This window comes from Nycticebus coucang, chromosome 22 (assembly GCF_027406575.1).
Source record: "Nycticebus coucang isolate mNycCou1 chromosome 22, mNycCou1.pri, whole genome shotgun sequence".
NCBI lineage: Eukaryota > Metazoa > Chordata > Mammalia > Primates > Lorisidae > Nycticebus > Nycticebus coucang.
The window spans coordinates 277,711-303,372 of record NC_069801.1 but is presented as its reverse complement, the minus strand read 5'-3'; the positions used below and the strand labels follow the sequence as shown (position 1 = coordinate 303,372).

The 25,662-nt window shown below is 54.1% G+C and overlaps 1 protein-coding gene across 1 annotated transcript; it reads right to left on the bottom strand.

Annotated features, from left to right (window-relative positions):
• Positions 1–90: 90 nt before the first annotated feature.
• On the bottom strand, positions 91–25,662 carry TTLL10 (tubulin tyrosine ligase like 10). The gene is given in 18 exon segments (XM_053576750.1): positions 91–2,378; positions 2,627–2,720; positions 3,081–3,197; positions 12,057–12,197; positions 12,603–12,774; positions 13,540–13,711; positions 14,124–14,209; positions 14,632–14,703; positions 14,932–15,046; positions 15,154–15,272; positions 15,504–15,689; positions 15,691–15,793; positions 16,266–16,670; positions 18,802–18,868; positions 19,377–19,481; positions 19,901–19,992; positions 20,492–20,601; positions 25,355–25,662. Coding segments are annotated over 13 exon segments (2,148 nt in total). The 5' UTR covers positions 16,597–16,670; positions 18,802–18,868; positions 19,377–19,481; positions 19,901–19,992; positions 20,492–20,601; positions 25,355–25,662; the 3' UTR covers positions 91–1,938.

Here is a 25,662-nt window from a genome sequence, read left to right as displayed (position 1 = left end):
CACTCTTGTCTAGTAGGCAAGTGCACCTGTGCTGGGCAGGTCTGGGGGAGGATCTAGATGGGGGTGAGGTTGTGGCTATTGCCTCTGCCAAGGCATCAACAACAGTGGTTCCCAGGAAGCCGTTTTTATTGACATCTAGGCTCTCAATGGGCACCAGGGACCTGAGAGCAGCCTACTGTCCAGGCCTTTGGGGAAGCCCCAGGACAGGGGCAGAGGCTTAGGACAGGCAGGTCACTGCCACCATCCACTTTTCATGTCCCAGGCCAAGCAGCGACACATCCCATGACAGCAGGGAAAGCATCTCCCTGAATCCTTGGGTGACCTGTGCTGATAGCTTGAGGCCCATGAACATGGGGTGCAGCCCCGTCATAGGGGGTGAGGACAGCAGGACTGTTCTGTGACAGTCATGATGCCACTATGGAAGACAGCTCTGACCAGGGACTTTGACACTACCCATGAGGCTTCAGGTGGCACAGAGGGGTATCAAGGGGCAAGAGCAGATGGTTACTGGGAAGTGACCCCAAGATGACATGTCCATGTAGCAGCCTTGGATGCTACTGACCCCAAAGAGGATGTGTGGGTTTACCAAACCTGAGTGCTCAGCCCCCCAGGAGGCTGGCCTTCACCTCTCTGGGTGCAGGTTGCAAGGAGAGGCTGTGGCAGAGCTTGGCCCTTCACAGAGGGCCCCACACCTGTGCTGGGGACTCAGGGCTCCTGGCCCCTTATCACAGCAGCAAGTGTGAGCTTCCTGCCTCTCCCCTGGGATTCCACAATTGCAAGCTGATAGGTGTGGTGGAGTGGGCAGGGTGGTTGGGTGGCTCCTGGCTTCCCACTGGGCTCCTTCCTTTGGTTGCCCCATGTCATCCTTTCTCTCTGCCCTAGTCCACTCGTTCAGCCCTCCTGGGTCTCCAGGCCAGCAATATCCCGGTAGACAGCGGCCTCTAGTGGTGCGAGGCCATTGCATCCCAAGGCTTGGAGCCTCCATTCCCTTGGGTCCCACCCTTGCTCTATGGCAGAGTAGGCACCAGTCCTGCCATCCCTCTGGGGCCCAGGCAGGTCAGGAGAAGGAGTTCCCTTTAGGGGCAGGCACAGGAGGTGTGGGCCAGGGGCAGGACTTGGGGGATACCAAGGCCTTGCTGGCAGCCAGTGAGCGAGGCCTCTGTGCTCCAGTTTTGGGTAGGGGAGGTGGCTGAGGGGGCGGGGCAGCAAGGAGACCTCGGTTTGGGCCACCTGTTGGTGGGGGCAGTTGGGGCACCTCGGAAGCCCTGAGCTGTCAGAATGCTGGATTCCACGTAGGAACTGACTGGCCAGTGCATGTCCTCTGTTGTTCTTTGTTGCCCACAGCCGAGTCCTGGGGCCTCTACAGGAACAAGGGGGAACGGTGAGGCTGTGGACCACTCAGCCGGTGCTTTGAGGCCAGGAGAGAAAGGCGCTGTGCAGGCAGGGTGGACGAGCCCTGGTGGTGGGATAGGGAGCAGTCCTGGCCCGAGGGGCACTCTTCTCTGGAGGTCAGAGGGGGCTCAGAGCTTTTCCTGGGGAGACCAGGCTGTGGTGGTCAGGGTGGTGGTGGTGGTGGTCACAGGAGGGTACAGGGCCATGGGGGGCACAGGCAATGGGTGGGAGCCCAGGACCTGGTAGGGGGGCGCTCCCCCTCCCTGCAGGACAGGCTCCCCTAGTACTCCCTAAGGACAGGTCCCAGGAATGGGGACGAGGGGTCTGTTGGGACTGAGGGAAGGGCGTGGGTGGAAGGGTGTGGACACCCCCCCCCTCCAGCCTGGCGTGGAGCATCGCTGGGTCCGTGTGGGTGCGGGCTCGAGGGAGGAGGGCCCGGGGCGGCGGGGCCCGCCTGACCCGCTGCAGAGGCCGAGTTTGTATCAAAGTAGCCTTTATATGGCCCAGAGGACTCGGCGGTTCGCCGGGGCGCTCGCGGCCCGCACGCTAGGAGCCCCGGTGGCTCGCGCTCTTGCGCTCCTCCTCGGCTGTCCCCGGCGACGGCTCCCGCCCCGCGTGCCCGCCGCCCGCTCGCTGCCGCTCAGCGCCCGGGGCCTCGGGCTCCCCGCTGGGGTCGGGGTCGGACGGCTGGGGGCGCTGCGCAGCCGAGTGGGGCCGGCCGGGCGCGCCGCTCAGGCCCCGGAGCAGCGCGGGCCTGCGCGCGCCCAGCCGGTCTGCGGCGCGGGGGGCGGGCGGGGGCTGCTCGGCGGATGCGGCCTCGCACGCCGGCCAGAGCGGCGGCTGCGGGCGGGGCCAGCCGCGCAGGGCACCCATGCGCGGCCACAGGTCTCCCTCGCCGTTGTGGAGGAGCACGAAGCGGCGCTGCGACAGCAGGGGCAGCATCTTCTGGCTGCGCAAGCTCTTCTGAAAAGTCTCCAGCGCCAGGTCTGCGGGTTACGTATGGGGTCAGTGGTGGGCATTGGCGAGGGACGGGGCACAGGGGAGCGGGAGGACAGGCAGCAAGGGGTGGGGAAGAAGTGTGTGTGTGGGCACACCTTCCCCTGCGGGGAAGGCTGGGCAGAGCCAGACTCGTGGAGGCCCGAAATTGGGAAGAGAGTAGGGTGCGCGCCCGTGACTGGGCAGGCAGCTGGGGGCGTGTTGAGGGTGTGGTGGTGGGGACTGTCCAGGGGCTCACCCAGGGTCTCCATGACCACACCGGGGACCACCTCCTTGAGGACTTCACAGTTAGTATGCAGAGCAGGGTTGGAGTTCATCTCCAGCAGCCACACCTGGGCAGAACACTGTTGGCACCTCTCCCATCCTTACCACCACCACCACCCCCACCCGCCCCAGCCGCTGGCCAGCGGGAGGCAAAGGCCCAGGCCTGCATTCATCTCCTCTTTTCTACAGCCTCACTACCTCCGTTTGCCCACTGAGGCTTTAAGATGCTGAGGGATTGGTCTGGTCTTGGGGTGCCCTGAGGTGGAAGTGCATATCATTTCCACTTGTGTTAAGAGCTGAGCTTCAGGGACACATCCACCCCCCCCCCCCCCATGGCTGGGTGCAGGCAGGGTGGGGTCTGAGTCCACCCCATGGGCCCACTTGTGTGATTAGGGTGTGCAGATGGCCCAGCCCGCCCAAAACAGTACCTTGAAGTTCTCATCAATCAGGAAGTCACAGCCAATGAGGTCGAAGTAGCCTAGCTTGCACTCCAGCTTGGATTTGACTGCCAGGAAGCAGTGGGCCATGATCTGTTGCATCCGCTTCTGAGAGTGAGGCAGGGAGGGTGCCCTGATTACAGTGCCAGGTCTGGACAACCACACCTGCACTCCCGCCCGCACTCTTGTGCTCTCAGGGTCATAAACAATAGCCAGAAACTCAGTCTACAAATCCACGGAGTTCCTACTGTATGGTGAGTATGGGGTTGAGGAAAACTTGAGAGAACTCTCTGCCTTTGAGCTCCTCACTCATAGTAGGAGAGATTTGACTCTTGTTAAGAACAGTGACACTTCACTTTTAAATTGGAACTAAATAATCAACATGCATGTGTATATAGGCAGTAAAATTCAATGGAAATCAAGCAGGTGGAAGGAGATACGAGAGGATAGGTAAATTCACACTCAACAGACACAACGACACTATCTGGAGACAATTATAACCCTGACTCAAACTGTATACAAAAGTAATGCATGTAACCAAAATGTTTGTACTCCTGTAACATTCTGAAATAAATTTTAAACAGGTTACCCCAAAAGAATAAAAAAGAACAGTGAGCCTTGTTGTATTTTAACTTGCTCTAGTTAGTTTCATCCCCTGCTTCCCAGTTCAGTGGTAGTCTTGAAAAATAACAACCTGAATCCCTAGTACTGAAGATACCAGAACAGACCTCATTTATAAAGAATTATCTTGTGGAGTGGCGCCTGTGGCTCAAAGGAGTGGGGCGCTAGCCCTATATACCGGAGGTGGCGGGTTCAAACCTGGCCCTGGCCAAAAACGGCAAAAAAAAAAAAAAGAATTATCTCGTATCAAACATAAGTTTCCTGGAAGATCCCTCTTGAAAGCACTAAAGGCTTTCACTGAGAAAATCAGTGAAGAGACAGTAATTATAAAAGGGAACAAAAATAGAAATTCTGGAGTTGCAAAGTGTAACTGGCCATGTGCAGTTTCTCATGCCTGTAATCCCAGCACTTTGGGAGGCTGAGGCAGGAGGATTGCTTGAAGCCAGGAGTTCAAGACCACCCTGGGCAACATAGTGAGACTTCATCTTTATAAAATATAGAAAAGAAAAATTAGCCAGGCATGATGGGGCATGCCTACAGTCCCAGCTACTCCAGGTTGAGGCAGGAGGGTTGCTTGAGCCCAGGAGTTCAGGGCTGCAGTGAGCTATGATTGTGCCACTGCACTCTAGCCTGGGTGACAGAGTAACCACCTGTCTAAAAAAAAAACCACAAAAAACCAAACAACCAAAGTGCCCATCAACTGATGAGTGGATAAAGAAAATGTGATATATATATATGTAATATATAATACATATATACAATATATAATTATATATATGATACACACACATACACACACACACACACATATATATAACACACACACATGGCCATAAAAAGGAATGAAATAATGTCTTTTCCAGCAACTTGGGTAGAGAAACATCTCAGGAATGGAAAAACAAATAGCACATATTCTCACTTATAACTAGGAACCAAACAAGGTATACATATAGTCATAAATAGGTATAATAGATGTTGGAAACTAAGAAGGGGGACCATAGGTGAGTGAGGGATAAAAATCTACCTATGGGTACAACGTACACTATTGCTTTTTTTTTTAAGGCAGGGTTTCATTTTGTCACCCTTGGTAGAGTGCTGAGGTGTCACAGCTCACAACAGCCTCACACTCTTGGGCTGAAGCGATTCTCTTTCCTCAGCCTCTGAATAGCTGGGACTACAGGCCGGCTATTTTTAGAGTTGAGGTCTCGCTCTAGCTCCGTCTGGTCTCAAATTTGTGAGCTTAGGCAGTCCACCTGCCTCAGCCTCCCAAGTGCTAGGATTACAGGTGTGAGCCACTGTGCCCAGCAACATACATTATTCTAAATTTATTTATTTTTATTGTTTTGCAGTTTTTGGCCAGGGCTGGGTTTGAACCCGCTACCTCCTGTATATGGGGCCGGCACCCTACTCCTTTGAGTCACAGGCGCCACCCCATACATACACTATTCTTATGACAGGGACACTGAAAGCCCTGATACAATTCATGTATGTAACAACCACCACCACCAAAGTGTAACTGAATAAAAACTCACCAGAGAAGCTCTGTTCTAGTAGAAGAACAGAAAGAAAAGTGAATGAAGAATAAAGCCTCAGAGATATATGGGTGGGACATCATCAAGTAGACCAACATATGTACAATGGGAGGCCCAGAAGGAAAGGAGAGAAAAGGGCAGAAAGAATGTTGGAAGAAATGATGGCAGAAAACTTCCCAATTTGATGAAAAACATTAATCTGCACATTCAAGAAGCTCAATGAACTCAGAAGTACGACAAACTGATATCAGTGGCTCACGCCTGTAATTCTAACACTGTGGGAGGCTGAGGCAGGTGGATTGCCTGAGCCTGAGAGTTTGAGACCAGCTTGAGCAAGAGCAAAACCCCGACTCTAAAAAAAGTAGCCGAGCGTTGTGATAGGCGCCTGTAGTCCCAGCTACTCGGGAGTACAGGCTGAGGCAAGAGAATCACTTGAGCCCAAGAGTTTGAGGTTGGAGGGACTACAGGCGCCCGCCACAACGCCCAGCTATTTTTTGGTTGCAGTTAAGCCGGGGCTGGGTTTGAACCCGCCACCCTCGGTATATGGGGCCGGTGCCTTACCGACTGAGCCACAGGCGCCGCCCGCATAAAGGTATTTTTGTTTGTAATTGTAATTTGTTTATAATTGTCTTTTCTAAAAGACACAGATGTATAGAGCTGTAATTTGTGACATAACAGCATAACAGAGGGATGGACCTATGTAGGAGCAGCAATGTTTTTTTCTTTTCATTTTTTTTTTTTATTTGTGAAGCTTCCAAGCAAGAGCAGTAATATTTTGAATATTTTTGTATACTATTGAAAGTAACTTGGTATAAACGTGAACTAAATATTTTTGTTTGCTTGTTTGGTTTCTTTTTCTTTCTTTCTTTTTTTTTTTTGAGACAGAGCCTCAAGCTGTCACCCGGGGTAGAGTGCTATGGCATCACAGCTCACAGTAACCTCCAGCTCCTGGGCTAAAGCAATTCTCTTGCCTCTATCTCCCAAGTAGCTGGGACTACAGGCACCCGCCTCAACGCCTGGTTATTTTTTGGTTGCAGCTGTCATTGTTGTTTGACGGGCCCGGCCTGGATTTGAACCCTCCAGCTCAGGTGTATGTGGCTGGCGCCTTAGCCACTTGAGCCACAGGTGCCAAGCCTGGTTTTGTTTTTTGAAGTAGAATCTCATTCTGTCACCCAGGGTAGAGTGCCGTAATGACAGCATAGCTCACAGCAACCTCAAACTCTTGGCTTCAAGGGATTTTCCTGGCTCAGCCTCCCAAGAAGCCTGGGATGACAGGTATGTACCACCACACCTGGCTAGTTTTTCTAGTTTTAGTAGAGACAGGGTCTTACTCTTGCTCAGGCTGGTCTGGAACTCCTGAGCTCAAGCAAGCCACCCCCCTTGGCCTCCCAGAGTGCTAGGGTTATAGGCATGAGCCACTGTACCCAGCCCTGAAATAAATTGTTATAAATTATAACTTTAATGGTAATCCTCAGGACAGTCACCAATCCCCAGCACATCACCAGTGCCATAGTGTCTTGGGCTGAAGCGATTTTATTTTGAAGTTATTTTGAGAAAATAACTCAAAAATGTATAGTAGGCCGGGTGAAGTGGCTCACTCCTATAATCCTAATCCTCCCCTCACTCTGTGAGGCTGAGGAAAGTGGATAGCTTGAGCTCACAAGTTTGAGTTTGAGACCAGCCTGAGCAAAAGTGAGACCCTGTCTCTACTAAAAATAGAAAAACTGAAGCAAGAGGATCACTTGAGCCCAAGAATTGGAGGTTGCTGTGAGCTATGATGCCACAGCACTCTACCCAGGGCAACAGCTTGAGGCTCTATCTCAGAAAAACCCCACAAAAGTATAGTAAAGCCTGGACACAGTGGCTCATGCCTGTAATCCTAACACTCTGGGAGGCTGAGGTGGGTGAATTACTTGAGATCAGGAGTTCAAGACCAGCCTGAGCAAGAGTGAGACTACCTCTCTCCTAAAAGTAGAAACAAACTAGCCAGGTGTTATGGTGTACCTCTGTAGTCCTAGCTACCCAGGAGGCTGAGGCAAGAGGATTGCTTGAGCCCAAGAGTCTGAGGTTGCTGTGAACTGGGGTACCACTGCACTCAACCCAGGGCCACAGAGTGAGACTTGACTCCCCCCCCCAAAAAATACAATAAAATAAATGATCAGGTAATTAAAATGGTACACTAGAAAACATCTACTAAACGCAACAGAAGGTAGTCATGAGGGAATTGAGAAACCAAAAAAGACACAAGACATTAGAAAACAAATAGTTCAGTGAGTAGGGCGCTGGCCCCATATACCGAGGGTGGTGGGTTCAAACCCAGCCCCGGCCAAACTGCAACAAAAAAATAGCCGGGCGTTGTGGCGGGCGCCTGTAGTCCCAGCTGCTTGGGAGGCTGAGGCAAGAGAATTGCTTAAGCCCAAGAGCTGGAGGTTGCTGTGAGCTGTGTGACGCCATGGCACTCTACCGAGGGCGGTAAAGTGAGACTCTGTCTCTACAAAAAAAAAAAAAAAAAAGAAAACAAATAGCGGTGGCTCACGCCTATAATCCTAGTACTCCAGGAGACCGAGGTGGGTGGATCAGGAGTTGAGACCAGCCTGAGCAAGAGTGAGAGAGACCCTGTTTCTAAAAATACCCAGCCTTGTGATGAGTGCCTGCAATCCCAGCCACTCGGGAGGCTGAGGTAAGAGAATCCCTTGAGCCCAAGAGTTTGAGATTGCTATGAGCTATGATGCCATAGCACTGTACCAAGGGCAGTAAAGTGAGACTCTGTCTAAAAAAAATAAATAAATAAAACAAAAAACCAAACAAAGAGAGCCAAAAGTTTAAAAAAGAAAACAAATAGCAAAATAGCTGTAAATCCTGCCTAGTGAATAATTGTGTATTAAATTTAAGTGGATGAAACATTGTAATTAACAAGCAGATTGACAGAATGCAGAAAAGCCATGCTATGATGTCTACAAGAGATTTACTTTAGATTCAAGGACAAACGTAGGTTAAGAGTAAAAGGGTGGAAAAAGACACACCACACAAACAATAACAAAAAGGGAGCTGGAGTGGCTCTACTAATACCAAATAAAACAGACTTTAAGACAAAAGTTGTTACTAAAGAAAATTTTTTTTTTTTTTTGTAGAGACAGAGTCTCACTTTATGGCCCTCTGTAGACTGCCATGGCATCACACAGCTCACAGCAACCTCCAACTCCTGGGCTTACGCGATTCTCTTGCCTCAGCCTCCCAAGTAGCTGGGACTACAGGCGCCTGCCACAACACCCGGCTAGTTTTTGGTTGCAGTTCAGCCGGGGCCGGGTTTGAACCCGCCACCCTCGGTATATGGGGCCGGCGCCTTACCAACTGAGCCACAGGTGCTGCCCAGAAAAAAATATTTTATAATGACAAATCAAAAAGATGAAATAATCATAAACATACAATGACAGAGCTTCAGAATACCCAAAGCAAAACCTGACAGAACTGAAGGGAAAAATAGACTTTTCAGTATCACACTTTCAATAATGGACCTAAGATTAACAAGGAGACAGACGAGTTGAACAGCACTATAAGCCAAATGAACCTGACAGACAGTTATTGAGCACTCTCCCAACAGCAGCAGGGCAAACATTGTCTTCAAGTGCACATGGACGTCCTCCAGGACGGACTATACGCTAGGACATAAAATAAGTTTCGATAATTTTCAAGCATTTTTTTTTGCTTTTATATTTGTATTTATTCTTCATTTAACATTTAAAACACTATAAAAAAATAAAACACTACTATACTTGAATATTAAAACAGAAACAATAACAAGCAGTGACCATACTATGATTATAGTCCCTCACTCATTTGTTACTGCAATTTTCAAGCATTTTTAAAAGTATATTCTCTTGACACAATAGAAGGGAATTCAAAATCAACAACAGGAGGAAAATCAGAAAAAATAAAAAAAATGTGAAAATAACATGCTCTTAATCAATGCATCAAAGAAGAACTCACAAAGGAAAGTATTAAAAAACTTTGAGCCAAATTAAAATGAAAACAACATAAGAAATCTTATGGGATGCAGCAAAAGCAGGGCTCAGAGGGAAATTTATAGGTATAAGCACCTACATTCAGCAAGAGGAAAGATTTCAAATCAATAGCTTTTGACCTTATTAAACTTAGAAAAATAGAAAGCTAAACTCAAAGCAGAAGGAAGAAAATCATGAAGACCAGAGTGGAAATAAATGTAACTGAAAATGAAAACAGGAAAACAAAATCAATGAATCCAAAAGTTAGTTCATGAAAAAGATCAACAAAAATTGACAAACTCAGCTGGGCGAGGTGGCTCACACCTGTTATTCAGCACTCTGGGAGGTCAAGCAGGGTGGATTACTTGAGCTTAGGAGTTTGAGATCAGCCTGAGCAAGAATGAGACCCCCATCTCTATTAAAAATAGAAAATCTAAAATAGCCGGGTGTTGCGGCGGGGCGCCTGTAGTCCCAGCTGCTCGGGAGGCTGAGGCAAGAGAATCGTGTAAGCCCAAGAGTTAGAGGTTGCTGTGAGCCGTGTGACGCCACGGCACTCTACCCGAGGGCGGTACAGTGAGACTCTGTCTCTACAAAAAAAAAAATAGAAAATCTAGCTGGGTGTTGTGGTGGGCACCTGTAGTCCCAGCTATTTGGGAGGCTGAAGCAGGAAGATCTCTTGAGCCCAAGAGTTTGAGGTTGATGTGAGCTGTGATGTCACAGCACTCTAGTCTGAGCAATAGAGTGAGACTCTGTCTCAAAAAAAAAAAAAAATTGGGTAGTGTCTGTGGCTCAGTGAGTAGGGTGCTGGCCCCATATACTGAGGGTGGTGAGTTCAAACCCGACCCTGTCCAAACTGCAACAATAAGAAAATTAAAAAAAAAAAACTTAAAAAAAAATTGATAAGCTCTTAGCTGGACTAACCAAGAACAAAGGAGAAATGACTCAACTTACTAAAATCAGGAAAGAAAGACCTTATATAGATGAATAGTGTTATAAGGGAATACTGTGAACAACTGTATTAGCTAACAGATAACAAATTGATAACCTAGAAGAAAGGGACAAATTCCTAGAAAGACAAACTAATAAGCCAGACTCAAGGATGAAAATCTTGAGAGATCTGTAACAAGTAAAGATTGAGGCAGTGGTACTGCTGCTACCAATAGCAAACCTTCCCACCAAGAAAGCCTGGATGAGGCTCGGTGCCTGTAGCACAGTGGTTGTGGTGCTAGCCACATGCACCAAGGGTGGTGGGTTCAAACCCGGCCTGGATAAGCTAAACAACAATAACAACTGCAACAAAAAAATAGCTGGGTGTTGTGGCGGGTGCCTGTAGTCCCAGCTACTTGGGAGGCTGAGGCAAGAGAATCACTTAGCAGTGGTTCTAAACCTTTCTAATGCCGCAATGTATTTTCATTGTTAAAAAGGGGTTGCGACCCACAGGTTGAGAACTGCTGGCTTACGCCCAGGTGTTTGAGGTTGCTGTGAGCTGTGACGCTATGGCACTCTACTGAGGATGATATAGTGAGACTCTGTTTCAAAAAAAAAAAAGGAAGTCCAGGTGGCTTCACCAGTGAAATCTTCCAAACACAGAGAATTAACACCAATCTTTTCCAAACCCTTCAAAATTACAAGAGGAGGGAACACCCTAACTCCATGAGGCTAGTATTATCCTATCATGAAAACCAAACAAAGAAATAAAAAAAAAAAAGAATGTTAATAGACCAATATTGCTTCTGACCATATGGCTTTTTATGATACAAAAATCCTCAGTAACATACTAGCAAACCAAATCCAACAAGCATATTTAAGTGATTATATACCATTGTATGATCCTGATACATCAAACATCCAGAATGGGGGCGGCACCTGTGGCTCAGTCTGTAAGGCGCCGGCCCCATATACCGAGGGTGATGGGTTCAAACCCAGCCCCGGCCAAACTGCAACCAAAAAAAAAAAAAAATAGCCGGGTGTTGTGGTGGGCACCTGTAGTCCCAGCTACTCGGGAGGCTGAGGAAAGAGAATCGCTTAAGCCCAGGAGTTGGAGGTTGCTGTGAGCTGTGTGAGGCCGCGGCACTCTACCGAGGGCCATAAAGTGAGACTCTGTCTCTACAAAAAAAAAACAAAAACATCCAGAATGGGGAGGCCACAGGGGCAGAGTGGGCCAGTGGCTATGGGAGCCGAGGGGTGCAGCTGAGTGATGTCTAGCTGGGACAGGCTCTCTTTTGGGGGTGATGAAAATGTTCTGTAGTTACTGGTGATACTTGCGCAGCTTTGTGAATATTAAAAACCACTGACTGTACGCTTCAAAATGGTGAATTATCTCAGTGGAGAGGTAGAGGGATAGCAGGAATGTACTTGGAGAGACCACGGCTGCCTGCTGCCTGGGCCTGACCAGAACAGGTGGACAGCCCCTCCGTGGAGCATGTTTTAATGTCAGCTTTGTACCTAATTGTTCCACTTCCCTTGATGCCACAGTTGGTTGAAGCGTCCCGTAGAAAGTAACTGCAAAATTAGCACACCCCACCTCAAAGGACCCTTTAACTAGACATCCTCTCCTGCATTGGGGACAGAGGACTGCTCCCTGCCCTGTTCAGGTTGTCCTTCCTATTTGAGAATCTATGATCAGTAAGAAGTTAAACTTTCACACTGTAGTTGTGACACTGAAGCTAAGTCTGCCTTGCAGCTCCTGCCAGGGAGGCCCCCAGGAGGAACCCCAACAGGTGGATCCCTGGTGGCTGTTGGGGATGGAAACTATGCCCTGCTTGCCCTGACTGTCCCACCCATCCTGAGGTAGGGTGCAGTGGCAGACACACCGTGAAGGTGGTGAAGACCCAGTCTCTGGGGAGGCCCTTGGCCTTCCTGAAGTGGTCATTGATGTAGCGGTTGAGGTGGTCCATGCTCCACACTGTGTCCTCTTTGAGCAGCACATACAGGGGGCTCTTCTTCTGCATGAACTGGGGGAACAAGGGCAGTGCCTAGGGACCCCGGAACACCCAACCCTCACTGAAGGCCCATAAAGAAAGCCTTACCCTGACCTAGCCCCCCGCAGACAGAAATGCCCTCAACTCTCATGAGGGACCCCTACCCTGAACTGTTCCAAGTAGGACCCTTCCCCACAGGATCCCCCCACCAGGTCCTCACAGACCTCCTGAAACCCTTGCACCTGCCCACTGTACCCACTAGGAGGCCAGCTGGGGGAGGGGCTGCAGGACCCAGGCAGGTGGCAGAAGGCAGTGCTGACTGCAGTCAGGGCCCAGATCCCCTGGACCTGACTGCCCTGGGCCAAATCTACTACTGAACCTTCCTCTGCTCTCATCACAAGGCTGCAGCTTATGGCCTCACCTGTGGGGGACCCTCACCTGGTTGGTCAAGTGGCCACTGAGGTCGTTGGAATTAGGATCGTAGAGGTTAAGGGTGAGGCGGGCATAGCCATGGCCAAAGAAGACCATAAAGGGCATGGCACAGGCGATGACCAGGTAGGAGCGCACGTCGAACTTCTTCCCGCCCAGCAGCAGTGGGTTCTGGATGTACCTGGGGGCACCCGTGGGGGCTGCTGTGGCTGAGCCATTTCCTTAGTGCCCCACCACTGGGCCCAGGTGTGACCTCTGGATGAACACATGTCCATGGTAAGGGGATATTTCTGAGCCCACTGAGTGTGTCTGGGGCTCCCCAGGGTTCACCAGGAGCCTGGAGGGTAGGAGCAGTTTGAGACAGGAAGGGAGGGACCAGGCCAAGGGGAGGACCTGCTGATGGCCCAGAGGGATAGCAGAGAGCTGCTGTGGCCAGAGCAGGGGTGAGGTTCTGAGGCCAGACTGAGCCCCTGTGGGAGCCTGAGGGTCTGGACCCTGCCTGGAGGTAGACCCAGCTTAGGTGCATTTTTGAGCAAGGAAGGAATGGTCTGCTCTGGGTTGCAGGCTCCAAGGCCGCAGATGGTGGGCAGGGCTGGGAGCCGGGAGACCAGCTACAGAAGATCTGCCAAGGCCCAGCCTCTTGTAGGACAGAGGAGCAGAGACGGGGGTGAGGGACAAACTAATCAACCCCTCCCTGTCCTGTTGCCCATCCCGGAGCTATGTTTGGGGCCCAACCTGTCTGCAGCCTGGACCTGATGTGACACCCCCTGTGCAGGGCCCAGCTGTGGTCTGCACAAGGCCGCTGAACTGGGCACTGACTGTGTGGCAGCTCTCCACAGTCAAGGGTTCCTTGGCTGCCTAGTTGACCACCACTAGCCCTCGCGGCACCAGCGGGGCAGTGGGTCAGTCCTCTCAGATCATTGCCCCTCCTGGCACCCATGCCCACCTCTGCACCACCCGAGCTTGAGGCGTCCGGAATGGCATCTTGCAGTAGATGGGGTCATCCTCCATGCTCTGGGTTTTGGCCTGCAGAGCGGCAACTTCCTCCTGGTTCCTGAGCAGAAAGATGCCTTTGCCCTGATTGGAGGCTGTGGGCTTGCAGATCCATATCTGGGTTTCTGCCAAGAGAGGCCTTTGAGCCCTGCCCACTACTGCAATCACACCCAGCTCTGCCTACCCACCCCGACAGGCCAGACCTGTTCACCAGCTGCACCGCACTGGCCCCGCCCACCTACCCCACCTCCTCTCCCTATGCCCCCCCTTGGTATCCGCCCACCCAGCTGGGGCACAGCTTGTCCTGGTCTGCTCGTGCTGCGCTGTGCTCTGACTGTGGCCTCGCCCCTCCCATGCCCCTATTCTACCAAGGCCATAACCCTCCCCTTCCTACCCCAACCCCTTAGTCACGGCGTGGCCCACACTCAGCCCTGGCTCCACTGGCCCCTCTCCCTCCTTCCCTGACCACCCCATCTCTGCCCCAGCTTCTGTCTTGACCTAGTCTCTCCATTAAGCCCTGGACCTGGGTGGTCTCACCATCAAACAGGGTGAAGAAGGCCTCTCTCTCGTCCCTGACGTCCAGACGATAAGTTTCTGGGAAAAACTCTTCCATTTTCAGGACCCTGAGGAGAGGGAGGTAGGGAGGACACCAGAGGATGGTAGCTGGAAGGAGCCCATGGCTGGGGCCCAGGCACCCACAGCTCCCCCTGCACCCTGCTTGCTGCTTCCTCTGCAGGCCTTTGCTTTATCTCCTGCCAGGGGCAAGATCATCCGGCAGCTCACCCAGCCTCCTCTAGGCCCCTGGCCTGGATGCCCAATACCCTCCCACCTGGTTGTTCCTCTGGCTGCTCTCCCAGCCATAGCTCAGAGTGGTGTCCCCACTGCTGTTATAGGCAGTCAACAAGGTGGCCAGTGTCCATCCCTGAGTGCCCCTGGCCAGTCCAGACCTCTGGCTCTACCCCACTTTTTCCCTGCGTCTCTGCGTAACACAGGACATTCTTCAGTGTCGTCTGAATGGCCTCTTCCTGGGGCTTAGCGCAGCTACCTCTGCGGTCTGAGGCGTCCTGGGCTGGTCCATGTCAGCTCCTCAAGGGTGGGTGCTGTGTCTTTTCCAAATCTGCACCCCAGGGGGGACATAGGACCCATCCTGAGTGGCCAGCTCATATTGTTTGGAGAATTAATTTGTGGGGGTGGGAGGGGGTGGGAGGCATAGGTGAGTGGTTTGGGTGGAAGTAGGTGATCCAGTGGAGAAAGTATGCCTTTGGGGGGGGAGGGGCTGGGTTAGGGAAGTGGGTGGGTGGTGGGCCTGGAGGAGGTGACCCAAGTGGGCCAGGGGTGGGCTCACCTGGCTAGTGTGCTGGCCTTGTTGGAGGCCCGTGAGTACTCCCGCAGGGCCCGGAGCAGCCCGATCTTGGTGGTGAGGAGCTTGTTGTTGGGCAGCTGGTATAGCAGCTGCTCGCCTGGCACGACAAAGCTCTGGGCAGTGCATGGATGGCCATCACAGGCCACGGCCCCACTGCCTCCTGTTTGTGCTGGCACCCTGCCCCATGCCCGACCCTCCTGCTACCTTCCCGGAAGCTGCAGTAGCTGTCGCGGCATTTGACCTCGCACCATTTCAGCCTGTAGTCCTCCCGGTGGCTGTCATGGGTGCGCTGCCAGCCCTTGCTCTTGCAGTAGGAGCTAATTCTGGGGGGGGCAGGGGGCAGCGATGACCTGGGGTGTGGGCCCTGGGGGGGTCAGCAGTGACCTGGGGCTTGAATGGGGGGAGCAGCAGTGACCTGGGGGGTGCAGTGACCTGGGGCATGGGTCCTTTGGAGGGGGGCAGAGGTGATCTGGGATATGGGGGAGGGAGGTTGCAGGCAAGGCCCTGGGGGCAGGGGTGGGCAGGCAGGGCCCAGGGCAGCCCAGCCCACTCACATGGAGGCCCCGTTGGAGCCCCCGATGTAGAAGAAGGGACCCTGCCCGGTGCCGAGCGGCTGCTTTGGCCCCTCCAGCAGGAGCCCCTCCAGGAAGGCAGCTGGGGACCTGGCCACATCCTCTGTGTCCAGGAGGTCTGCGGGCAGGCGGGTGGTCAGAAGCCCGGGGCCTGGCCTGCCCGAGCCCCACCCCCTGCCCACAGCCCCCACCTGCATCTTGGTCCGGGAGGCCTGGCTGGCACGGGAGCCTCTCCTCTCGGCAGCTCCCCATGGGTCTCTCATGAGCCCAGCCTGTGAATGAGGGGGTGAGGCTGGGCTGGTTAGAGCCCAGCTGCCCAGCCTTAGAGTGGGCAGAGTCCCAGGGGCTGGGAGCTGGGGCAGGTGATGTGGAGGGTAGCCCTATCCTCACCCTCCTCACCAGCAGAGCAGGCTCTGTGCAGGGGATGGGCTGGAGTGGGGCAGAGCTAGAGGCTGGGAAGAGGCAGGGATGTGCCTAGAGGGCAGGGGTCACAATGTCCATGATGATGTCATGGTGGCCCACAGGGCACTGCTGGGTGGGGGTGCTGCCCTTCTTGGGGGAGGCAGGGCTATGCCCACTGTGGTCACCCAGGGGGGTGGTGCCAGCCTCTCTCTTAGTTTGGGGCCTGCCTGGCCTGCTGGGCTTAGCTGTGTGTGGGTCCAGTCCCCTCCTCACAATGGACGGGGCGGGTGTCCCAGAGACCCTGGCTGGGAGTAGGGTCAGTCCAGGCTGCCCTTTGTTCACCTGGCGCCCAGGCCCGGCACCGCAGCAGCCGGGACCGCTTGCTCCTCTTAGAGCTGACTTGGATCCGAGTGGGTGGTCCCCAGCGGCGGAAGAAACGGGTGTGGCTGCGGGCCACTGGCATAGGGGTACCAGGCCAAGGACCCCGCTGGGGAGGTGCCACCCTAGTCCCCCTGCGGGACCTCCTGGTGGCCCGAGGTCTTGGACCTTGGGTGGGGCGTCTGGTCAGGCCCTGCCTGCCAAGGGAAGGGCACCTTCGAGGCCCCTCTGCCTGTGGCTGGCTCCTGTCTGCCTGGTGGCCAAGGGGTCTGGCACCCTGTGGGGGCGAGGCCATCTCTGCATCCTCTCTGCCAGGTGAGTCCTCCCAGGCTGGTCCCGTCCGTTTGGCTTTGTGGGCCTGCAAGACCACTGTAAGGAAGGCAGCTGTCAGGGCCACTGGGTGGCTGCTTACTGGAGGGCTGGCCCTGGAGGGCTCTCTGGCCCTGAGCAGTGGTCTGCCATGACTCTTGCCCCCACCCTACCCAGGACATAGCACTCCCAGCACTTTCCCTAAGTTGCCAGCCTTGGAACACGGCAGGGGATTTTTAGCCAATTCCTTGGTGGGTCTTGTGGTGTCAAGCAAACAAATCCATTTTGGGGACTTTGGAAAGAATGCAGCTGGGGAAAGGGCAAGCATGGCCAGCTGCTTACGGGTGCCTGTGTCCAGAGGTGCAGCCTGAGGCTCCAGAGGAAGACCCAGCTATCAACAGGCCCAATGGGCACCCAAGAGTTGTCTGCCTCTCCCTGCCCCAAGGGGGTGACCAGAGAGAAGAGGGCAGCAAGTAAACCCAACTGAAGGTCAGAGAGCCTCAGGTGGGGCCTGGACTTCCTGGGGAGCTGGACACCGGCCAAACCTAGCACCTGCTGCAGGGAGAGGTGCACACCTCTGCCCAGGGTGGGTGGGCAGGCATGGAGACCCCTTCCCACCCAGAGAAGGACACACCCCTACACATACAGACACACGGACACAACTCCCCATACAGGCAGACATACATAGACACTTGCAGACACACACACACACCTACATACCCAGACATACCCTTACACATGCACACATACCTACACATAGACACGTCTACATGCAAATGGACACCTACACACAGACACACCTAGTACATAGATACACACAGAAACATACCTACATGCAAACACAAACACAGACACACACTGACACACACAGAGGATGCAAAAAAGAGAGGCAGAGGTGACACAGTGAGGCGGACCCACCCTGAAATATATGGGGTGTGGGCAGCGAGCTCTGGATGTTTTTCAAACAGGAATAGAGAGTATGGAAAAGCTCCTGGGAGTTAAAACCACAACACCAGGGCTGGAATTTGAAGTGGAGGAAATTGCCCAGAAAGGAGACCTGGAGGAGGGCCACAGGTGGGGCCCAGTTTGAGCAGCAAGTGTCTGAGCCCAGGGGAGAGAGCAAGGAGGCAGCATTGCCCTCCCCTTCCCCCTTGGGACCGCAGGGTCCTACAGGGTGAGGAGTGCCCTGTTTTCTGCACTTGCCCAGTGGGCTGGAGCAGCAGCCTGATCAGGCCCTGTGAGGATGGTGTCTTTACACATGTGCCAAGACCTTGCCATCAAACTCAGTGCTCCATGGCTGATGTGGTGGCAATTATGTGTGGAGATGGCAGCTCAGAGCTTGGGGGTGGCTCAGGGCAGGTGGCAACACAAGCACATTCACACATAGGGGCCATTGACTCCAGGGAAACGGTTCATATATGGCCGTCATCTACACAAGGTCTAACTTAAGCACAGGCAGTGCAGAGCATGGAGCTACTGAGGGCTGTGGAGGTGAGAGGTGGCCAGATCAGACAACAGGTGCTGGCTCATGATGGAGACAGCAGTCCCGAGCCCTGTAGACTTCTGCTGCGTAACATCCACAAGGGTAGATGGAGCTGGGGGACCAGTTCTCACAATGAGCCTTGCACTTCTGCTTGACTCTATCTTTGTGTATTTATTATTTTCACAAAGAATTGAATAAACTCGGGCAGCGCCTGTGGCCTGTGGCCTTGAGCGCCTGTGGCTCAAGGAGTAGGGCACCCCATATACTGGAGGTGGTGGGTTCAAACCTGGCCCCAGCCAAAAACTGCAAAAAAAAAAAAGGAATTGAATAAACTCTAGGTTATTATTTCTTATCAAATCATAAAGGATTTTTAAAAGAGTCCCCTGCCTTGTGTGTGGTCCGTGCATGTCTCAGTCAGAATGCAGTGTTCAGGGAAGTGGAAAGCCACTGGCTCCGTGGCCTGCTGGCTGAATGGCTGCGCTTTTGGGGTCTCCCTGAAAGACCAGATTCTAAATCCAGAGAGAACCTTATGCTCAGAGGTTTTGGTGATGCTCACGCAGTGGACTTGGCAAGGCAGTAAGCCTGGGTGGAGGGTGGTCATGGACCTTCCTGGTGGGCCATGCAGAGGGGTTTAGTGAAATATCAGGGTGCAGCAGACCCAGGCAGAGGCTCATGGCTTTGCAGTGAGTTTTAAAGTAAATATTTTACCTGATCAGACACAAAGACCAACAGGAAACCACTCCCTGGAGTGATGGACAGAAGATGCTTTTAAAACCTGAAGAAATGTTCAAGAAAATGGCCACATGTCAGTGTCCTGTCACAAGTTTACCACACCCCCCTCCAAATTCCTGTTTGGCGATACAGGGCCCTAATAAGGTACTGATGTAGTTTGAAGGGTTGGTGCCTCCCAGCGGAGTACACTGTCTGGGGAAATATGTCCCTATAGCTGCTGGAGGCCCTTCCAGGATCTGCACTGTGAGACAGGCCAGGTCCTGGGCGTGGGGCATGTCCCAAGGGTGCCGTCTGCCCTGCCACTGAGCCCAGGAGCCACTACTGGCCTGGCCTGGCCTGGGTGTCCATGACCCTTTTGCTGTGGTTGTGAAGCTTGGGACCTGGGGTCTAGGTATGGCCTCTGCAGAGAGGGCCAGTCTGGCCTAGTCCCCCATCGGCCCTATCCAGTCCCCTCCTGCCTCCCTAGGGGTGCATCTGAAGAGAACCCACAGTGGGCCCAGGAAGGCAGTCACATCTGCTAGACCCCACGAGTGGCCATCTGCTCCTCTCACCTGCCCAGCAAGGTCGTGGGAGCCTCTGCCAGGGAACAACAGTGGTGACATGGCAACCATCTCCAGGCAACTGTTTTCCAGGAGCCACCTCTTGGCAACCCTGATCTGAGCCCAGAGGTAAACGTGGGTTTTAGATCGGTAGGGAAGGGGCTGCAGTCTGAGGGGTGCTGGCCAGGGAAACTGGGGGCTAAGGCTGGAGAAGGGGCTGCTGTGCACAGCCTTCCCCACTGCTGGGCCAGCCTGGGCTTGAGGAGCTTTCTTTGGACCTTCTCTGTTGGACCCTGTCTCTGCCTAGCCCCCTAGGACTTGCCCAGCCAAGCTACTAGGGCTTTACCTACCAGAAATGGCATGGCTGTGTCCCTATTTACAAACAGGAATGGGGGCTAGGCAAGGTCAGTGTCCCCCAGGGTGACAGGGGGCTCATTCTGGGCCTGGGACACCAAGGGCCCTGGCCCCCAGAAAGGCCTGTAGGGAGGTGAGGAGGGAAGGGAAGGAGGAAGGGAAGGGGAAAGGAGGGAAGGCACCTTCCAGGAGCACCCCAGCCCCTCACGGGTTGAGGCAGTATCTGGGGCTCTGTCCTCAGCCAAGTCCCTTTGTGGGTCAGTGTTTCGTGAGGCTAAAATGAGATGATCAAAGCATGATTTTATGAGTCACAGGTTTATTGCCATATGAGATTTCCTCTCTTTTGTTCACATGCTTTCAGAGGGAAGGAGGTAGAGGGGGTGTGCCACCACCTAGCATGTTCACTTCAGAGTCCAGTCATTGGCGCCCAGATGCCCAGTGAGGGTAGAGTGGCCTCTGTAGAGGGCTGGGGTCTGCACAGGGAGCTGGGACCATTGCCAGTGGTGCTGGTGGGAGCAGATGTCTCCGAGGCGCCTAGGGTGTAGCCCTGTGTCTCAGGTATATGTCAGTTCAGTGGTGTCTGAGGAGACCTGATGTCAACTGCGGGGCACACTCCAAGTTGTGGGTGTGAGCTCTGTGAGCTCTGGGGTCACCTCTATGTTGACCTGAGGAAGAAACTGCTGCACATTCCAGGGGAGGGGAGGGAAGGGGCTCAGCACCCAGCTTCAGATGGACATCGCAAGGTGACCGCTTTCCAGGTATGGGTGACTCACCTCGCCTTGCTCCTGCCCTTCCTCATGGGTCCCGAGGAGGAGACAGGTGGCCTGCACCCCCAGACCCAGGCCTCAGGCACCTCCCAGGGGTTTCTGCAGCCTGATGTTACCTGGGGTGGGTGACAGGCTATGATTACCCCCAACCCCAGCAGGCTTGGAAACATGGGGGCCTGGGCTATATCTGCGTTATCCTCTATGAACCCCCAGCCTGGTGCAGGGAGGGCACTGAGGACTGAGGCCTCTCCCTGATGAGATCCCAGGGTGGGGCTTGGGTATCCCCCATTATGTCCTTGGGACAGGCTGCAGCATCTGCAGGCGCATGGCCATGGCTGTGTTCCCAGGGTGGACAGATGTGAATGCCTCGACCTCCTGCCCTTAGCATGTCAACATGCTCCTGTGGCCTCAACATAAAGCCACCTCCGGTCAGGGAGGCAGGCAGGGAACCCATGGTCAGGGAAGCCCTGACCATGACAGCATAGACCAGGCACCTGTGCACTGATGGACCTCTGGCTTCACCCTGTACCTGGTGTCTTGTGAGGGTCCCATGGGGCTGGTGAGGGGGCTGTCCTCCAGCGGGGATTAGGCCATGGACGGACGGTATTACCAGACAGTATTAGACAGAGGGTCCAGATCTAACTATGTCTGGTAAGACACCCATCGGCAGGCAGTGGTGCAGTCAGCCTTCAGGACCTGGGCTAGTGTCTTTTTGGGAGGGCCCTGAGGGTGCAGTTGCTCTGGGAGAGCTTTCCTGAGAGCCTTGCCTGACCAGCCATGTACAGGTCACCTCGCCTACTCCTGCCAAGGCTGGCTGCAGCACCCAGGTGGTTTCCTGAATGTCCCAGGAAGGTTAATGGGTAACAGTGAGGTCGGGACAGAGCCTCCCCCCTGGGTCTTGTGCAGGGCTCCAGGCTTCCAGGCTCTAGTTCAAAAGGATACAACAGTGGCAATCCTAGGAAGAACGCTTCTTGTCCTTAGTTCCCCCTTGTCCGAGTGTCAGGGCTTGGGAATCTGAACCCACCCGGCCTTTCCTGTACCCCCAGGGATCCTGAATGGAGTCAGGGCCTAGAGGTATGTAGGGGCCACTGCCCCAGTGTCCTGGCTCTGGTTTCTCTTGGAGCCAGGTTACTCCAAAACCCTGCTTGGCCCTCTCATTGCATGCCAGACTGTGGCATGGGGACAGGCCCTCAGCCCCCAACCTCAGCTCACCCACTGGGGTCTGGGACCCTCAAAACAGCATAGCCTCAGGCGTCTCCCGGCGTGTGGAGGGTCACCTGTGAACATCGTTACCAGACAGTGTTAGAGCTGAGTGGAGAAATCCAGCACTGTCCGGTAAGATGCCCACAGAGACCCAGGATGGCAGAGTGGACACAGGCCCTGACTTGGGGGCAGACTGGGTCCCAGTGAAGACCAGGTTAGGTAAGTAGCCAGGGCTGGGCCTGGTGGGGACCAGCTAGGAGGCCCAGGCCATGTGCGCCCACATTCCCTCTCCAGAGCTGCCACAGGACCCTGGCTGGAGGTACTGCCAGCTGCTCATTGCCTGCCCAGCCTGGCCAGCAGGAGGGAAGGAGGCTGGTGGAATCATGGCCTACAGTGAGCTGCCCTTAGGCAGCAACTCCAGCGGGGCCTGGCCTGGGAGCCCTGTGGCTGGGGCCCCTGCCTGGGCACCTGAGCTAATCCCCAGGTCACCGTGGGGGCCCTGAGAGAGCTGCAGAAAGCCTCATTCTGGGGGCTGCAAAGGGTGCCCCGAGGTGGGGGAAGCCTGCTTCTCAGACACCCACCCTAAGGTCAAGTTTCTCCCTGTAGTTCCACATGGAAGCTGTAGGTCAGAGACCAGGAGGGGAGGGCGGCCCCGTTGTTGCATGCAGGGCTCCGCCGTCATCATTACCAGGCAGTATTAGAGACCAGACACCATCCAATGCTGCCCAGTAAGATGGCCACGGCTGCCCGATAGGGTTTGGGGCCGCCCAGTGGGGGTTCAGGGTCTAAGGTGGGGGCAGCTTCAGGAGAGGCAGGAGCTGAGTGAGGGTCCCGTGTACTGGAGGCTTCCGTCTGCTCTGTGGGGCTCTGCAGTCCTGGGCTAGTACTTGCCAGGCCAAGGTTTTCCCCACTGGGAACCTGGCTTGCCTGAGGAACAGGGACAGGCTAGGAATGGGAGGAACAGGGCTGGAGCCTCACTCCTGGTGGTCCCACAAAAAGGTGCAAGTGTGTGTGTGTGTGTGTGTGTACATGCACGCCTGTGTCTGGGGCTCGTGGCTGCCGCAGGACAATGGGCCTCTGTCCCCAGGACATGCCCCTGGAGGCCCTTCCAAGGCAGAATGGCCTCCTCCCCACCTGCCAGCCCCTCCTCGAGAGCTAGAGGTGCAGAAAGGGGTAGTCTGCCTGATGGGCCAGCTGCTGCAGCCTGTGTCCCCTGGCCTGGGGACACTCTGGACCAGACCTTGGCTTCCTCATCACCAGACACACCACCTGTCTCATCTCTGTTCCTACACAGGTGTCACCTGGGCCCAGAAAGATGGCCAGAGCAGCTCTTATAGTTTTGCAGGACCTTCCACCCACAGGGGCTGTAGGGAGGGGCTCAGGCCCTGTGTGACGCTAGCCGACCAGAACAAAGGTCACGTCTGTACCACCCCCACCCCCTGCCACCCCCCAGGCCTATGGCCTGGTCTACCCAGTTAGCCAGCTGTGTCTTCTGAAAGGCCAAGATTTCTCAGGGACTCGAGCCCAGCACTGGCCCGGCAGATGGGAGTGTATGAGGCTTTCCTGGCAGCTGGGCACTCAGAGACTCTGCCCTAACTCGGGGGCTGCCCCATGGCCAGGATACCACATGGACATGTGGCCTTCTCCCTTCATCCTGACAGGTCCATCCTACCAGCTGCATCAAGTGAAAGCAATTTCACTTCTTTTTGAGCTAAGGGGAAGTAACGCACCCCTTTGAGAACTGAGTTAAATTCCTACTCTGCCCTCTGCCATGCAGCCGGTGGACAACATGAGGGCTGGTGAGGAGGCTGGGGTAGGTGCCCAGCATTCTTCCCTCAGCTGGGCCAAACACATTCCCCAGCCCACTGGGCGGATAGGCTGGTCTCCTGCTGCTCAGCCTCTGGGGACAGAGGCTGGGGACCCCAGGGCCTGTAGCTGCGTAGGGCCGGCCATCCTCAGAGAGCACCCAGGGCCCTGCAGGCTTGTCCCTAGGAGGCTATGATGTGTCCAGACAGACCTATAGGCCAGCAGGGGAATCTTCCTTCTGAATTCTAGGGCAGAATCCCTGGTTTCCCTAAACTCAGAACTGGTAAATCCATAGAGTAAAACTCTGCATAGAAAGACTTATAAGGTCCCAGGACTGAGTAAGGGGGCAACCCGGACTTATAGGGCCAGTGCCCAGCACAAAGTGGGGTAACCAGAGGGCTGGGAGTCCCCCGAGGCTTACTGTGGCCACAGGGTAAGAAATGAAAAGCAAAACTAGATGTTGGCTAGGTTCCAGAGCCCTACAAGGCACTTTTTTGGTCAAGTGTTGCCAGGAAGTGAGACCAGAGTGTGGGTCCCAGGCACAGGCATCTGGCTGATCATCACCGGGGAGACCAGGTGCAGCTTGGGACCTCCAGGGATGAGTGGGAGGCGCAGCAGCCCACCAGGCAACCCCTTCCAGAGGCAGCCCTGGGCTGGGTAGAGTGGGAGCGCCTTGGCCTGCATGAGGAATGCAGTCCAGTGTGAAAAACTCACTTCCTTAACATGCCCGATGCTTAATCAATGTTGAGGCCGCAGAGAACAAAGCCTGAAACCTAACTCCTGCTCAATGCCAGATCAGCCAGACCTGGACGCCAGGGTGCGGGCGGGGCACTGAGCAGCCTGGCTTGTCTACACTTGGTTTTGTCCTCGGCCTTGCTGGAGCTACGTGTCTAGAGTGGAGCCGCCATTTCACCTCACAGTGGCTTCAATTCAGCCCTTGTCAGGCAGCCATGCCAGTGTCCACCCCACGCCCACCCCTGCCACAGAGATCGAATCAGGCTCCTTGTGGGGAGGGTTACATCCGTAGGCCATTTCATCTTCTCCTAAACACCCTAACAACATTCTTACAAACTGATTTTGCAAATAAGGTATTTGTAAATTACCAAAATGTCTGAAAATTCACAGTGAGCTATGTCCATGTTTTATGGCAGTTTTACATTAAAATGCAAAACTTGATTTTGCCTAATTCAATGTGCTGCCAATCATGCTAACTTTTAAATGTTTCAGCTGGATTGCTAAAATAATAAAACAAAATGAAAGCAACCTATTTTTCTAGATACTCAACCTAAAAAAGGCCTAAAATGCTCACAGAGGATTAAAGCATGGATTTTCATCCCCTGTGAGTTTTGTTCAAGAACAACAAACTCTATATTAGGCCTCAAACACAATCAACCTCACCTCATGGCCATTATCAGCTCCTAAACCTTCAGACTGTCTCTAGCCTGGGCAGGGTAAATAGCCCTCAGGTCCCCTTGCAGCAAGTTCAAGGCAGATTGTGCGGCCTCCCAGCACGGTCAGACCTCACCCAGACCATAGTTACTGTTGCTGCAGAAGAGACTTTGGACCTGCCCAAGTCTTAGTGTGGGGCCAGGAAGCAGCCTCCACCTTCTCCAAAGAGCTCCTGGCTCCACTCAGAAATTGGCAGGTAAGGAGCTGGGTCTGGTCAGATCAGCTCTGGCCAACACTCTCTCACTGTCCCTTGCAGGCCTGGGCCGACCTCTGATCAGAGGGCGCTCAGGCTCTCTTTCTGCCCAAACTCCAGAAGTCCAGTAGCAGACATGTGGCCATCCTCAAACCCGCCTGAACCCTTCCCCACACCCACCTCTGAGGCAGCAGCCTTCCCGCCGTAGAACAAAGTACCTTGAGACTGTCAGAGGCCTGCTTCAGGAAAGAACTTTCTAGAAGGTTTGTTGTCGGGTAGATGGCAGGAACGTGGCCCCTCTCAGAGTCTGCCCTCTGCCCACACCCTGCCCAGAGCCAGTGGTGGGAGGAGCCCCTGCCACCCTGTGCACCAGCATGACTCCCTAGCCAGCCCAAGATGGCTCCGCACCCGAAACCGAGCCACAGCCACCCCCCCAGGGCCCACCTCCTGGGGAGGAATGCCTGCTGCTCTCAGTGTCCCAGTGGAACTTCACTGGGCTCCGGCCTTGCTGCCTGGCCAGGGCCCC